Raw genomic sequence first — 16578 nt, forward strand, 5'->3', positions numbered from 1 at the left:
TGCATAACGAAAGTCACTTCCTCTTAACAGAATTCCTCTTGTAAAGTATCCACTTATTTCAGTTGATCCACATGATCGAGTGGAAGCTGAACTCCTTTTCAAATAACACCCTGCGGTGAATCAACACCAGTCATGATGCTCCCATTCCCTTGGCTGCAACTGCTTTAGCCATGACAATATGACACAATTCTGGTCAGATGTAAATAGGGAATAGATTTTGGGATTCTTTTGGGAAAGATTTTCTTCACTGATCAAATTTATACATAGATTCAGAATACATAAAGAACTCCTGATAAAAGACACAAATAATCCAATTTTTGAAATGGAAAAAGGCCTTCCCACTGCCCAACCACCATCATGGGAGGCCCATTGAGCCATGCAGGATAGGAGAAGGCCTGTTCATCATCCCTGTGCCATTGGAAGAGCCCTGGTGAGCTGTGGGATGGGAGAAGACTCACTTTGGTTTGGAGGAACCCAGGTGTTTGGCCCATTCCCAAAACCAGGGACAGGCAGCCAGCATAGGAACACCTGAGACTCAGCAACTGTTCATCTGGAGGAGCCCGGGAGAATGACAAGACAAAGGAGCAAAATGCAATCTCAGACCTCAGTCCACCCAGAACAAGTCCAGTGGACAATGAGATACAGAAAAATGGAAAACACAAACCTGACATTTCTGAAATGATAGCAACTGAAGTGAAAAAACAACTCCATGAGGCTGCAAAGGAAATCAGATCAGAAATAATCTCTCAGGTAAACAAAGAAATGACAACCATAATGAAAGAATTGATGAACATATCTAAAGAAGACATAAAAATAGAGTAGCATAGGAAAATGATGGAAACCTTGAATGAACAATATAGGAAAGAATTAGAATGCATGGAACAAATTCAATGTAAAATTAAAAATTCTGTTGAAAGCTGGCAAAACTCCATAAATGAAACTGAAGATAGACTTTCAATCTTTGAATATAGGATTGCAGCTAGTGATCACTAAAGAAAAGTTCTCTTAAAAATAACAAGGAGCCAGGAAATAACAATTCAACAGTTGCAAGGTGATACCAACAGAAATAATGCAAGATTGATAGATGTCAATGAAAAAGCAGGAGGCAACACAAATGACATAAAAAGGCTATATGCAGAAGTTAAATTTCCCAAGCATGGGAAAAGAACCTGACACACAGACAAGTGAGGCATACAGAACTTCATTAGCCATTACCAAAAATAAATCTACACACAGACATATAATAATCAAGATCCCCTGAAATTCAGTACAAGGACAGAATATGAAAAGTTGTTAGAGAAAAGAAACATCACCTATAAAGGAAAGCTCATCAGAATTATGGCAGACTTCTAGCACAAACCATAAAGTCAAGGAGAGCTTGGAGTGAAGTATTTCAGATCCTAAAAGAAAACAACTTGCAACTTAGATTGATGTACCCTGAAAAAATATCTTTCAAAATTAATGAAGAGAGGAGAAAATCAGTGCCTCCTGAGAATCGGCCATGCTGGGCCTGGGAGGAGACCACCAAGTAGCCAATTAGCCAGCTTTTCTAGTATGCCACACAAGCTGTGCAGGATCCAGGAAGAGGAAAGTCAGACAGCACCTTCTGTGAGTCTGCTGGCACGTGTGCCGAGAATCAATCCCCTCCCATCCCTTAAGCAACCAGCTGGTTTGGAGGACAGGCTGAGTTGATAGCAACTAAGGTACAAAAAGCAACTAAAGGCTTGTATTGGTTGGTTGATTTTGCAGGCGTAGGGCCAGCAGTCTGAACATCTACTGGGAGGATGACAGTATGCAATATAGCAAATATGGGGGATTTCCTTCTATCTTGTCTTAAAATCCAATATTATTCTCACTGTTTTGTTTTGTTCAGATTAACTGATTTGTTTTATTCAATGTTCTGTTTTTGACTGGTTTTATTCTGTTTTGTTTTCGTTTAATTTTACTATACCTGATGGAATGGATAACTATTGTGAAGATAACAAGATATACTATGGTAGCTACTTTTGTTGTCCTGGTGTCCTGCTTTGAAGCTCTGTACCAATTTTACTGCTTTATTTAGATTGGCTTTGTTCTATTTTGTTTTGTTGTATTTTATTATCTTTAAAGTAAAAAAATTAATAGAGAAACAAGACATTTCCATAACAAAGAACAACTGAAGAAAATCATGACTACCAAACCAACTCTACAATTCTAGAAAATATTCTAGATAGAATATCTGAAAAATATTCTAAAAAGAGATAAAAATGACTACAATTCCAAGAACAACAACAGAACAGAAACCCAGCGGCAAGAAACCAAAAACAGGGCAAGGAATATACAGATAGGCAATGTGGGGAACCAATAGCAGGAAAATAAAATGACAAAGACAAGCCAATACACATGTTATAATCATTAATATAAATGGCTCCTGTTCACCAATCAAAAGAACAGACTGGCAGAGTGGATCAAGAAACAAAATCCAACAATATGCTGTATACAAAAAACACATTTAACTAAAAAGGCAGTGGAACAGAACAAAAGATGCAGACATTACAACACACTTAGCCACATTATCTTTGACAAAGGGGCCAACATGTTTTCTGAAAGAAAGGTAGCCTCTTTAATAAATGCTACTGGAAAAAGTGGCTTTCCACATGCCAAAGACTTAAATTAGACCCATATCTATCACCACACACAAAACTAAAATCAAAATGAATCAAAGATCTAAATATTAAAACACAAACACTAAATCTTCTGGAAGACAAAGTTAGTAGAAATCTTGAAGACATAGGGATAGGGAGAAAGTTCATGAGCCAAAACCAAACTGCATGGGAAATACTTCAAAGAATCAGCAAATGGACCTCGTCTTACTAAAAAAATTTTTGCACATCAAAATAAAACATCACATGGTGAAGAGAAAATCCATGAACCGGGAAAAAGATTTTAGCCAACTATCACTCAGACAACAGACTTCTATTTAGAACTCTATTTAGAATTCTATTTATAAAAAATTTAAAAAAAAACAGCCCCCCAAAATTCAAAGATTCAATCCAAAAATGGGCATCTGAGATGAATACACACTTCTCAGATGAAGAAATACAAATGGCAAACAAATATATGAAAATATGTTCAACTTCATTGGTCACTCAAGAGATGCAAATAAAAGAACAGTGAGATTCCATCTCACACTAGAAAGAATGGTTAGCATTAAAAAAAATCAACCAATGACAAAATGTTAGTGGGGTTATGGGGAAAAAGAAGCTCTTCTCCATTGTTGGTGGGAGTGTAGACTGGTGCAACCACTGTGGAGATCAGTGTAGAGATTCCTCAAAAAACTAGGATTAGAAGTCCCATTTGACCCAGTTGTTTGCCTCCTGGGTATTTTCCCAGAAGAATTAAAAAATCATACCACAGTAATATATGTGCATCTGTGTTTGTAGCAGCACAATGTGTAATAGTTAAATCTTGGGAACAACCCAAATGCTCATCAACTGAGGAATGGATAAAAAAGATATGTTTTTTTGTTTTGAACTGCGAGTCAAACTCACAACCTTGCATTTGCCAGGCAAGCACTGGGCTGCTGAGCTATATCCTTGGCCCTTTAAATGTTATATTTTTATTCAATGGAGTACCACTCAGCTATGAAGAAAAATAATCTCGAGGATTTTATGGGTAAATGAATGCAACTAGAGGCCATATTCATAAGTGAAACTAATTAGACTTGCATGTGTAAACATTGTATTGTCATTCCAGGACCGCAGGGAGAGGAGAACCAGGCCTCACTAGGAAGTGAGCCCCACCTGGAAACCATGTCATTTTCATTGTTTAGTTGGGTTGGGTTTTACTCTCTTTGGTTTGGTTTGATTAGGTCAAATCTGATGTCATGAGCAGCTATTTAAAAGGTAGCAAGATATATTATCATAGCCATTTTGGATTAACTGTTATACCCCCAAAAACAAGGTCCCACGATGTTATTCAAGAAAAAGAAAAAAACCAGGACAAGACATCTTTTTTTTTTTTTTTTTAAAGAGCGCAGTACAGATGGAGTTTGCAAAGCTGTGCAACTGGGTTAGAATTTTGACAGATTTTTATAGCAATTAAACTGCTGATGTGACAAGAGCAAGAATGGGGAAGGCCTTGGTTCCCCCTTGCTTGGAGTCAGAGACATTTTGCAGTTGGTGGGCTTTTTTTTTAAATTTTTTTTTCTTAATTTATAGCCCTTGGTCTGCTAATTTCAGGAACATTTGTTTCTAGTATGCCACACAAGCTGTGCAGCGAACAAAGTTTGACATAGCATCATTTGTCTCCTACAAAGGGAACAAAGGTTGACACAGCAAACACGTTACTAAGATGATGACGCATACAGAACAGTATAGTGACTCATCAGTTAATTAATCTATAACTATATGGTCGGTGCTCCAGGTACATGGTTACTAGAGTGACAAGCATAGCACAGAATGACAAAGCTCTTTGTGCTAATAACAACCTTTTAACTTTGCATTTTAGCACAACATTAACTATTGGCTTGTTTTGAACTTCTTTATTGCATTCATTGTTTTATTTTTATCATTTCTACTCTATTCTGTTCTGTTCAATTTTTACTGTGTCTGAAGGTAGCTGCAGCTATTTTGAAGATAACAAAAGGCATTATGGTAACTATTGCTAATTTCATAAGATTTTGAAGTCCTGTATCACTCATATTAGTTTAGTTTGTTTGGTTTTTTCCTGTTTTATTTTCCTTGGTTTTATCCTCTTTAAAATTAAAAAAAAAAATTGTATTGTCTTCCTAATGTAAGAAACTGAAACAGTAAACAAGACCCAAAATGTAAAATATTATGAAAGGGAAAGAAGCTGCTCAAAAGGAAAGAAAAAAGGATGGGGGAAAGGAGAGAAAAATGAAGGAGAAAAAATATATATGCAACATAGCTAAGATAATTGCACTACTAATTCTAATAGTTCAGGAAATGAAGAGTTAGTGCTTATGCTTTTGATCAATTTTCCAAACCTACATGGTAATCTGAGCAAGTATTTTGAAATAGCAATATGCAATATAATAACTATTATTAATTGTCTACCATCTTGTTTTGAAATCCTCTATTGTTATTGTTATTGTCATTGTTGTCATTATTGTTCCTTTTATTCTCTTTTTAAAAAATGGATAAATGATTTGAATAGAGATTTCTCCAAATAAAGTTTGCAAATGTCCAATAAGCCATGGATAAACCTTAAAAAACATGCCAAGTAAAAGAAACCATACACAAAAGGATACTTATAGTCCATATAAATATATGATTATATTTATATATAAAATCTCAAAATTAGCCAGATGTAGAGATTGAAAGCAAACTTGTGGCTGACAGAGGCTAAGATAGGAGGAAATGGATGGTAGTTGCTTAGCAGGTACAAATTTCCTACTTTGGGTGGTATAACATTTCTTGAATGAGATAGTAGCGATGAGGTAAGACAGTGTATATTTCATGCTAATAAAAATAAACTTCTAAAGAAAGGAATTAAGTACTGACTCATGCTTCAACATAGATAAACCACGAAAACATTATTCGAAATGAAATGTCATGTACTAAAGTCCACACACTGCATTCTTCACATATTAAATGTTCTAAATAGGCAAGTGATAGACAGAAAGCAGACATTAGTGTTTGCCAGAAACTGGTGGTGGGGAGGGAGTGGCAGAAAGGAAGGAGAAATGGAGAGTTGCTGCTTAATGGGTACAAAATTTCTTTTGGAGTAATAAAAAAATTCTAGAATTAGGCAGTGTTAATGATCCATTTTGATTTTAGTTTTGTGTGTAGTGATAGATATGGGTCTAATTTAAGTCTTTGGCATGTGGAAAGCCACTTTTTCCAGTAGCATTTATTAAACAGGCTACCTTTCTTCCAGAAAACGTGTTGGCCCCTTTGTCAAAGATAATGTGTCTAAGTATGCTGTAGTTATGTCTGCATCTTCTGTTCTGTTCCACTGCCTTTTTAGTTAACGGTGATGCAATTCCACGGAAATACTAAACCTCATGGGATTATGTTATTTTGTAGTGAGTTTTATAGTATAGAAATTACAATCTCAAAAAAGTTGCTCTTTACAAAGTGAAGGGTGTGGTGGCACATGCCGGTAATCCCGGCACTTGGAAGGCTGAAGCAAGAGGACTGTAGTGGGTTTGAGGCCAGCCTGGGCTACATTAGCAAGTTCAAGGCCAGTCTGCACTATTTAGTGAGACCCTGCCTCAAAAAATAAAGAAAGAAATAAGTGAGACAAGGGCTACCTGACTCTTTTATTTTTCCCTTCAACTCTAATTTGAGAATGTAGTGCTTTGAGCTATTGTAGTCATCTTGTAATCATGCACTTGCTTGAAAAATAGCTTGGTATGCTGAGTTTATCAGAAAAAGGATATTGTTGCATACCCGTAACTCCAGCATTCAAAAGCCTGAGGCAGGAAGATTGCTGTGAGTTTGAGGTCAGCTTGGGCTACATAGTGACTTCATGACCAGCCTGAACTACATAGTTTGATCCTGTTGCAAAAAAACAAAAATCTATTTTTCATGCAGTTGTGCTAACAAATCCTGGAGGTGAAGTTCTTTGGACTTTTCGCCATGAACAATAATAAACTTTTTTTTTTTTTTTTGTATTTTTACAAGGTACCAGGATTGAACTCATGACCACACACTTGCAAGGCAGACCCTTATGCCACTGAGCTAAATCCCCAGCCCCAATAATAAACTCCTAAAGGACGCAACTTGAGACCGTACTCATAAGCGAAATAAATCAAACTCACATGTATAAATTCCGTATAGTCTCCCTAGTGTAAGAAATGGTAAGAGCACATAAGAGTTTATGGTAATCATGATTCTCCATTACATCACTTTGAAGCTTTATAATGTTTCCATTCATTATTGTTTGATTTTATTATCTGTGATGGTATGAAGAGCTATTTTGAAGAAAACAAGACATTATAATAGCTAGTGCTGATTTAATATCATCTTGTTTTGAATCCTACCATGCTTTCATTCTGTTTCTATACATTCTATCATTAGTATCTTATTGGATTTTATTATGTGTGATAGTATAAACAAATTTTTTATGAACAATACAATAATATAGTAATCATTATTCATTTTCTGTTATTTGATTCTGAATGCCCTGTAATATTTTCATTCTCTTGAATGGTTTTATACTATTTTGTTATGTTTGATACTATTGTGTATGAAGGTATGCTCAACTATTTCAAGGAAAGAGACATTATAGTAGCTACTGTTGTATCATGTTGTCTTGTGGTGAAATACTGTGTTGCTTTTTTTGTTCTGTTCTGATCTGCTTTGTTATGTCCTCTTCTATCCTAATCTCTTTAAAATAAAAAATAATAAACTTCTTAAGGTTTAAACCAACAGAGATAAATTACTTATAAGGAAGAAAGGTTTGTTTTTGCTCATGGTTTTGGTCCATGGTTGCTTGCCTCTGCTGAATGAATAAAGTGCTTACATGTTCAGAAGGGATAGCAGGAATGAGAATTCCTATAGTAGCACAGAATGCTGGGTAACAATGTAGCAACATCCTCAGGGTTTAAAAAAATTTTATGTAGATTAACATCTTTAGAAAGCACAGTTAGGGACTTAATTGTGACTCTTTCTGAAGATTTTGTGTGAAGATGTTCTCCTACAGAAGATACACAAGAAATTTGAGGACATTAATTATTTCTTGTTACCCAAAGGGACATCAAAATATGGAATTTGAAGTAAGTATTTGTAGGTGTAAAGGTAACAAAAGAACTGAAAATAAAAAGGTTGTAAAAAAGAGGAAAAGAAGTGGAATTCTGTATCAATAAGCTAAATTCCTTGACTTTCATTGAGCAAAATAGATTTTCTTCAAACTTGATAGATGAAAGTGATAAATACAAATATAGTATTTTCAGGTATAGAGGAAATCATCAAAATAAAATGAAAGTTTGTAGAAAACAGAACTGAAAAGTAGTGAGATGAGAAAGAGACATTAAGCTTTTGATCTGTACTTCGTTGCTATTTATTTTTTTAGAGAGTAAAAACATACCAATGTTAATAGGAATGTATCAGAATGATACAATCATTGACGGATTTAGTCTTCAATCCATTTCCTTGGAACCTCCAAATGTTCTACAGCAACCTCACAGTATTTTATTTATTATAAACACGCACACTTTTAATTATTAGGACAAGGAAACACTGTGGCTGTTTAAAAATTTACCAAACCCTTAATTCTCTTTACCCTTGATCTCTAACTTAGTGAAAGTTCCAGTCAGACAAGGAGTTTATTAGACAGACTTTTTTTTTTTTGGAGACAGGGTTTCACCAAATAGCTCAGGTTGCTTTTAAACTCACTATGTAACCTAGGCTGGCCTTGGACTCTTGATGGACAGTCCTCCTGATGCACCCTGTTGAATGCTAGAACTACAAGCATGCACCACCACACTGCATATAAACATAACTTTCTAAGGAAATATGAATCATTTTTACTTTTAAAAAGAAGGGGTAATGGTTGGGTCACATTTAATACCTCTTCATCTCCTCAGTGTCCCCCTTTTCCCAGTGCTTTATGAATGACACACTCTAGCTGAATCTCCTACCCATTATAGAGGGTCTCTACAAAGCACTACTTCCTTAGCTGACAAATATTTAACTTCAGATTTAATGTTTTCAGCAACTATATCTCCCAGCAGCCCATTCTAATACCAGACAGCAATTTTTTTTATCAGAAATTTCTTACGTATGTTTAATTGAAATTGACTTCCTTGGAACAATTTCCACTCATGCAACGTGGTCTCATTTTCTGGAACTTCCACACAAATTAGCTAATCCCCTATGTTGTGTTTCTGCAAATACTTAAGTATGATTTCAAGGTCTCACTGGCTCAACATCAGTCCATTTTTGCAGACAATTTTACTCTGATGTCAGCACTTTCAAAATTAATGTTATTCACTTTTCAGTTCAATTCATTCAGTTAACTTCTGAGTGCATCACTAAATACACACATACACACACATATATACACTTTGAGATAATTTATAGATATATACATTTTTTGCACCTGCCCCGGCCCCCATCCCCATCCCTGGAAACAGGCATACTTAGCTCAGGGTAAGCCGGATTCTCCCTGCACAGAGAGGTGGTGACTGAAAACACACAAGAAAACAGATAGATCTTCCAGAGAGCACTCCTAGTGATGGGGAGGGGAGGCGGGAACAAGTCTGTCACTATCCAGATGATCAGGGAAAAGCATGAAGGAACGCAGTCCCTCACTACCACACATTGTGCAGTGATTGTCCCACACTTGGGGAAATCGCATGGGTCAGCACCTCTGGAGTGCAATGGATGAGCCTCATCCTGGGAAAACCACCTTTGTGTTCATGGTGTCTCCCCTGCCAGGTAAGTATTAAGTGTGTAATTTTAAACAAATAGACCCTGGGAGTCATTTATAGGTAGGTTAAGCAAGTTGACTAAGTTTAGATGAGATAAACACCACACTAACGAACAAACAACAACAACACCAATTCCAGAAAGTCAAAAAAGGAAAAAGCCCAAAGGCAGCAGAAGGAAAGCTGGAAAATAAAATGAAGTTGAAGACTGAACTAAAGACGATTCCTATGACTGTGATGTTTTACTTTATGAGGGATTAATTATACTCTGTTTATTCAGAGGAGAAATCAATCATTTTGAAGCTTTTAAGAAAAAGCTAATCTATGCCTGTCATCCTCAGAGTAGAGAACAAAAAAATTAAAATTTAAGTTATAAATGGATCTCCTGAAGTTAAGTTGGGATATATTCACTATAGAAAACAATAATAATAAGGTTAATATATTGCTTTTCTTTTTCTCTATAGAGACTTGTGCTTTATGTAAGTGCTATATTCATACAGTAGAACACAGTTCAGCCATAAAAAATGAAATGTGGAGATGAAGATGGTCAAAACACATTTTATGCATGTAAGAAAATGCCACAGTGGAACCAAATATTTATAAAATTAACATGTCCTAAAAAAATTAAACTTTAAAAAAGAGTGGAGTATTTTGAGATATGCTGCAAGAAGGATGAACCTTGAAAACATGACGCTAACTGTAAGCAGTTGATCATATTGTAGGGAAAGCTGAAGGACAGGCAGGGAAACGTACGAGTCTTAGCAGCAAGATTTCTGGCAAATGAAGAGTTAAACACCTGCTACAGAGAGCAATTAGGAGAAGCAGAGAGAACTGATAAAGCTGCCTGGCTCACTTCCCAGCCAGGGCCCCAAGTGCTTCTCCCCTCCTCCAGTTAAATACAAAGGAGAGGAAGTGGGGAGGGGGCCGTACTACAGAAAGCCCACTCAGTGTATAAAATGTATATGCTCACCTGCACTCACCCACCTATACGTAAGTACAGATGTAGCTATATTTTATCAGTCTCTCGCCATGTTAATGCACTGAAGTGTACATGTAACCCTTTACTAATTGCTAACTCAGCCTTGAATGTGAGGTTCTGCTATAAATTTCAGAGATAGCACTTGGAAGAAAAAAAAAAAGGAGCTTACCCAAGAATACACAGGCAATAAAAACTCTCAGCAGCCAAATCAGGGACCTCAGAGACTAAATAGCCACTGAAGTTATAACAGCTCTCAGAGGGGAGGGTCCTTTTTGCCATATAATAAAAGGGGCTGAGAACAAATGCCCTCCCTCATACTCTCTCACAAGGTAGCTGTCTATCGCCTCATTTCTCTCTTCTTTCCAGTAAAGTGATTTTGTTTCTCCTTCTAAACTTTAATTCTTTATTGGTATAATGTTTATGAACTCCAGATAGATAAAATCTGCCCTCACTCCAGTGTGACAATATAAAACCATATAGTCTATGATTCCGCTCACACAAAAGGTCTAGAAAAGGGAACTCTCTGGAGACAGAAAATGGTTGCTTATTAAGGCTAATGGAGGAGGGAGGAGGTTAAAGGCTAAATAATTTTTTTCTTTTCTTCTTTTTTTTTTGGTATGGGCAATCAAACTCAGGACCTTGCACTTGCCTGGCAGGCACTGTGCTGCTGAATTGTATCTTCAGCCCCAGCATTTCTTTTTGATGGACTGAAAATATTCTCAAATTGACCACGATGATGGTTATATATATATATATATATATATATATATATATTTTTTTTTTTTTTGTCTTTTTCCTTTTTATCGGTACCAGGGATCGAACTCATGACTGCCTGCTTCCAAGGCAGGTGCTTATGCCGCTGAGCTAAACCTCCAGCCCCTATATATATTTTTTTAAACAAAATGATTTTAAATGGGATAAGCGCATAATATATAATCATATGTCAATAAAATAGTTTTTAAAAATTAACTAATAATTTTAAAGACTGAAATACTGGTTTGTTCATTACCTAACCTCTTTTTGGAAGCGCCAACAAAACTGACAGAACCTCGACTGACTATAACTCTAAGCTCTGACTCATTTTCCACTGAAACGTGTTGTTCAATGTTCAGTGTTTAGAATCTAACACACTCATGACTCAGCCCCTACATCTAGGGTTCATTTATCAACCATCATTCCACAAATGTTGAATTCAGCGTGAGTCTCAGTCCGTGCCAGGTGCAGGCCAACTGGGAGACAGTGACACTACCTCAGAGATTGGTCTTTTCCTTCCCAGAACGTGGCAAGAGCTACCACCAGCCCATATCTCAGAGTATTCACACAGATTCCAGATTCCACCTTCTGTGGTTACTCCCTCCTTTCCTTTGGTTTCCAGTTACTAGAGGATGTAGGGATGTATACTGATAGAATGAGAAAATCTAATTTGCATTTCTAAAAACCTGCTTAAAGATTAGGACTGATAGGAAAAACAAAAATAAAAACAAACAAACAAACAACTCAGTGGAAGAAGCAGATGCTGGATTTTATGAGGTAACCAGAAGCGTGGAGTGTCCTGAACCATACAAGTCTCCTTCCTAGTTAGTGCAACAGACAGAGAGCTCCTCCCCTGGTTCTTCCTGGGCTTTCTCCCACAGCCCTTGTCCTTCCCATTCTATCTCCACCCGGGCTTAATCTTCCGCACATCAGGACTTTATCCCTCCACGGTATGTAATCATCCTGACTCACAGAGCACTCTGGGAAAATGGAAACTCTATTTCAGATCCAAGTTTTGGGAGATGAGTGATGCCTGTATGGTCAAAAAGACACTTTATATAATTCATCTTCACCTTGTGATAGATGCTTCCTGAATTAGTCTCTTGATTTACTAGATCAGTTTAGAGGCACATATCTAAATGTTCACTTCTCAAATACCAAAAGATAATAATTCTTTTTTTTTTTTTTTTTTTTTTTTTTTTTTGGTCTTTTGGAGACATGGTCTCATTACGCGGTTCAGGCTGGCCTTGAGCTCACTTTGTAGCCCAAGCTGGTCTCAAACTCACAACGATCCTCTTGTCTCAGCCTCCCAAGTGCTGGGATTACAGGAGTGCACCACCATACCCGGTTAATAATAATAATTTGACTGATTCATTATCTATCATTTGTGTTAAAGGATCCCAGTATCCACAGGAATTACGGGCTGGAGGCATAGCACAGTGGTACAGATTGCCTACTATGTGCAAGGCGCTGGGTTTCATCTTCAGTACTGGGAAGGAGTAAGGATTCATTGAACTGAGTCATCATTCTTATGCAAAAAAATCAAAGCTACTCTGACCAAGGAAAATAGCAAGGGGCCAGTGAGGCATAGATCAGGACTAGACCGGCTTTTCCTGACAGCAGCACAAGGTACAGTTGATTAAACACAGAAGAAGGCAATAACCACCAAGAAATTTGTTTGAAAACACTGGGGTCATTTACCTGTTTAGCAAGGTACCACTTAGTTATAGAAGATTTCTTTTTCCTGGATCTGTATACGCGAAGAAGTTGCCAAGGGGCCAAGAGCCAAAGGAAGCCCAAAGGAATCCACACCAGAACAGTTTGCTCAAAACAAAGTGGTAGATCTGCCTCCGGGCTGTCCAGGAATGAGGCATTCTGGGAAAACAAAAGAGAATTGTTGGAGACACATGTTTTTTATTTATTTATATTTGTGTATGTATTTTAGTTCTGGGCATCGAACTCAGGACCTTGTGTGGAACAGACAGACGCTTGAGCTACGGAGCCGCATTCCCGCCTCCCACATGTTTTTGAAAGAGGCCCATCCTCCCCAACTTTCCACCTGCTTCCAAACAATTTAAATTCAGTCCTGAATCCATATCCAATTTTGTCCTTTTTGAGGGGTGGGGGATTGTCTTTTATTTTTAATATACTTACTTCTTATTAATTAAATTCACTGGTACATTTTAGGTGTACCCTGACAGGGAATTTGTACCAGTGCACGATATAACTTTCTTCTTGTTGTTGTTTTGGTATTGGAGATCAAACTCGACCTCACACTTGCCAGGCAAGTGCTTGTGCCGCTGAGCTAAATCCCCAGCCCTACCTGATGTAACTTGATTTTTTTTTTTCCATTCTCCTACCTGCCCTTCAGGCCCTCTTCCAGTTTTGTCTTTTAACTATCCAAGCCTTCTTCCCGTTCATCCTCACTGATACATATTAACCACTTAATGGGGTTTAGTGACTTTTCTGGCCAATTCAATGTCTCAAAACCTATATTCCTTGAGGTTTTAGCTTTGCTCAGTGGACATATTGTAGCCAATGAGGTTTATAGGAGGCACGATTATTGCTAGGATTTTAAATGAACTTCTATAGAAGCATTTCTGAGCAAAATTCACTGACATTTGTCAAGTTTAAGGAAGAAAAGGGATGGTTCCTCAGTCCAAAGGAGAGACTACTTCCCTGGATATAAAAATTAGTTCTTATTTAGTTTCTACTTCAAATTGAACTCAGGGGCAGATGTTCAAACATGCAGGAACCAGACAGGCAAAAAGCTCAGTCATACATACTGCGACATTCACCGCTACTATCTGTATATGCGGTCTGTACATTACTATTTACTATTATTACCTCCTACGCCCTGAAAGGCTTATTTCAAAACCAAGGGGGCCTGACTGGTTTGGGTACAGGAGCAACAATGGCATTGCTGGATAGAATGGTCACTCTCAGCAGGGGCTGTACCAGTCTTTGATGCTGTAATAAATGGAAATGTTTTGTGAGGTGGGGTGGGGAGTACTAGTTCTTAGATCTGAGTCAAATAAGGGGAGATTTTTCTTTCCTATAAATATTTTTAATTTTTTTGTTGACTATTGAGAGAGTCTTAAAAAAAAGATTGAGGTTCCTTGGCAAGATAATTTATCAGAAAATTATAGAGACAATTCTCAAGAGATAGCCTGTCAAGACAGTGGGGCTTATGAAGTCCCAACTGCCAGTGATATCTCTGTCCTGCTTTGAGGGCCCTGGTTGTCTTAACAGGAAGGGCTATCTCATGCCAACTGTTCTCACCCCTATGTAAAGTTATGCAACTTTAGTCTTTAGAAGATTTACCCAAGATATTTAAACTATGTTAATCATACTAAGTGATTCTGATTCTAATGCTGTAGGAGTTTGCAGATGGCCACTCCCAAAATTACTAAATCCAAGATTCTTTTTCATTCTCTATTCCACTAAACTATTTGCTATTGTTGGTTGACAATGTCTTGAAATTCTGTGCTATCCATGGCTCCCTGATGCTCTACTACTCTTGTTCACTGTTTAAATACCTGACTTCTCTTTCAAGGATCCTTCTGCCTCTCCTTCTCTAAAACCAGTATTCTCTCCTCTAAACTTAAAGCTGCATGCCTGCCCAAGATAAAAATGCCTGCTGTGTATATCAAGATCTGCAGAGTATCCCTGACTGTTGATCAACAACTATGACCTCCCTTCATCCAGAAGAAGACAGACTGGTCATTGCCTATTACCCTCCCACAGCAGCTCAGGTTACTTTCTGAGAGGGGGAACATTATAGGCAACTGAGTTAAACAGAAATATTATAGGCAGTCAGACAGGGCTAAGCCCAAGAAGGAGCCAGTGCAGAAGACCAGATACCTTGCAGCCTTGAAAGAACCTCCTGCTATGGGCCAGCATTCAAGACAAACAAATACACACACATCCTCAGGATTGATATTCTAAATAGTTCTCTGTCACCCTGAGGAAGCCAGGAGTAACCATCCCAAAGAGTCATTGCTCTTTATGCATGCCCACCTGCTACGTGACTCACTTCCCTATTTGTCCCTGATCTAATAAATTTTACCCGTGCAGTTAATCTCATTGATTGGCAATAGTTCTGTCCCATCTCATGCCCACCTTGCAGAGTTCCCATGTTTTTCCCACCTTAGACCTGCCTCACCTTGTGGTTTTACTCTATAAAAGTCCCGAGAAAAGAGTCTTTGGCAACCCACTCAGAACCCCTTCTGTTTGTCTCTCAGACATAAGCTTTCTTTCAATAAATATATTCTGCTCTTAAAAAATGAAATAAAATCAGCCTGGGGATTTAGCTCAGCAGCATAAGCACCTTGCCTTGCAAGTGTGTGGTCGTGAGTTCGATCCCCAGTACCGATAAAAAAAGAAAAAGACAAAAAAATAAATAAATAAATAAATAAAGCCAGCATTGGCCAGTTCTCATGGTTCAAAACTATTTAGGTGGTTGGGCTGGGAAGTTAGCTCAGTGGTACAAGCAAGCACCTGCCTGGCAAGCATAAGGTCATGAGTTTGATCCCCAGTACCAAAACTATTTAGGTGCTCATAATGCTAGGATTTTCATACCTGGTCTCAACTTCTAGTCCATATGATAAATTGCAAGCTCCTCTTGAATAAATATATTATTATTTCAAAGTTAACATATCTCAGTAAGACTCAGTCATGGACCCTCTATCTATTCTCTTATGCCACAAAGTATCCAACAATAGTTCTCATTCTTAACACTGAGTAAATTGGAAAGATTTCTGTCTGGATCTTTCCTTTGTCTCTCTCTCTCTCTCTGTTTCTCTATGGGGAGGCAACTGTGTGACTAGCTAGCTCAAGAAACGAATCTAGGACACAATAAGCATATGTTAAAGGATAAATCACATTACCCTTCCCAGACGATATATTCTCTGGAGATACTATAAATTTTCTTTTCTAAAAAAGACTGAACTTTAGAACAACTGCACTTCTAACCTTTCTGGTTCTTGTTGGTGGCTCTCATTAATCTACCACTTGTTCTGTTAGAGACAGTAAACAGTAAGAATAAATACGATTTCTTACCCAAAAAGTAGAATTGCAGAACTTGTCCACCATGACTCCTGGAGCACTTCTTAAGTGAAAACTTCTCTAGGACCTGGTTGCTTCTCCTTTACTCTTCCTAGCAGAAGGTGGATGTTATTTTTCCCCCCTGATGACCTGATGTTGCAATTAAAGGCAGGTCTCCTGACCTTTCATCCCAACAATTTAATAGTTAACCTAGCCTGAAAGCATGCTTACATCATCCTGGGGGATAGAAACGGGAGGAGAGTTTCCAGGGACGGTTAGACTCACAAATTTCCGAAGTTCCCAGGTTCTCTAAATACAGCTGCACACACAAGGAACCTCTGAGAGATGTCAGCAGTGCTGGCAATAGGAGTGCGTATGCTTTCAGTCTTCTAGGGACACATGAGCCACAAAAGGGCAGTACTGA

At 37.7% G+C, this 16578-nt stretch overlaps 1 protein-coding gene and 1 non-coding gene across 2 annotated transcripts in view; both read right to left on the reverse strand.

Moving 5' to 3' along the window:
- Nucleotides 1-16309, reverse strand: part of Abcc2 (ATP binding cassette subfamily C member 2) — a 73616-nt gene extending 57307 nt beyond the window's left edge. The window contains exons 1-2 of the mRNA XM_003479570.4: nt 16170-16309; nt 12810-12983 (exon numbers count right to left, since the gene is read on the reverse strand). Coding sequence (XP_003479618.3) covers nt 12810-12983; nt 16170-16202 — 207 coding nt within the window. The 5' untranslated portion in view covers nt 16203-16309. The remainder of the gene's footprint in view (nt 1-12809; nt 12984-16169) is intronic.
- Nucleotides 9228-9394, reverse strand: LOC111754530 (U1 spliceosomal RNA). The gene has a single exon (XR_002789208.2). It is a non-coding gene; the product is annotated as a U1 spliceosomal RNA (small nuclear RNA).
- Nucleotides 16310-16578: the final 269 nt, after the last annotated feature.

The sequence above is a fragment of the Cavia porcellus genome, unplaced genomic scaffold, assembly GCF_034190915.1.
Source record: "Cavia porcellus strain 051 isolate PalLab524CR breed Dunkin Hartley unplaced genomic scaffold, mCavPor4.1 scaffold_2, whole genome shotgun sequence".
Taxonomy (NCBI): Eukaryota; Metazoa; Chordata; class Mammalia; order Rodentia; family Caviidae; genus Cavia; species Cavia porcellus.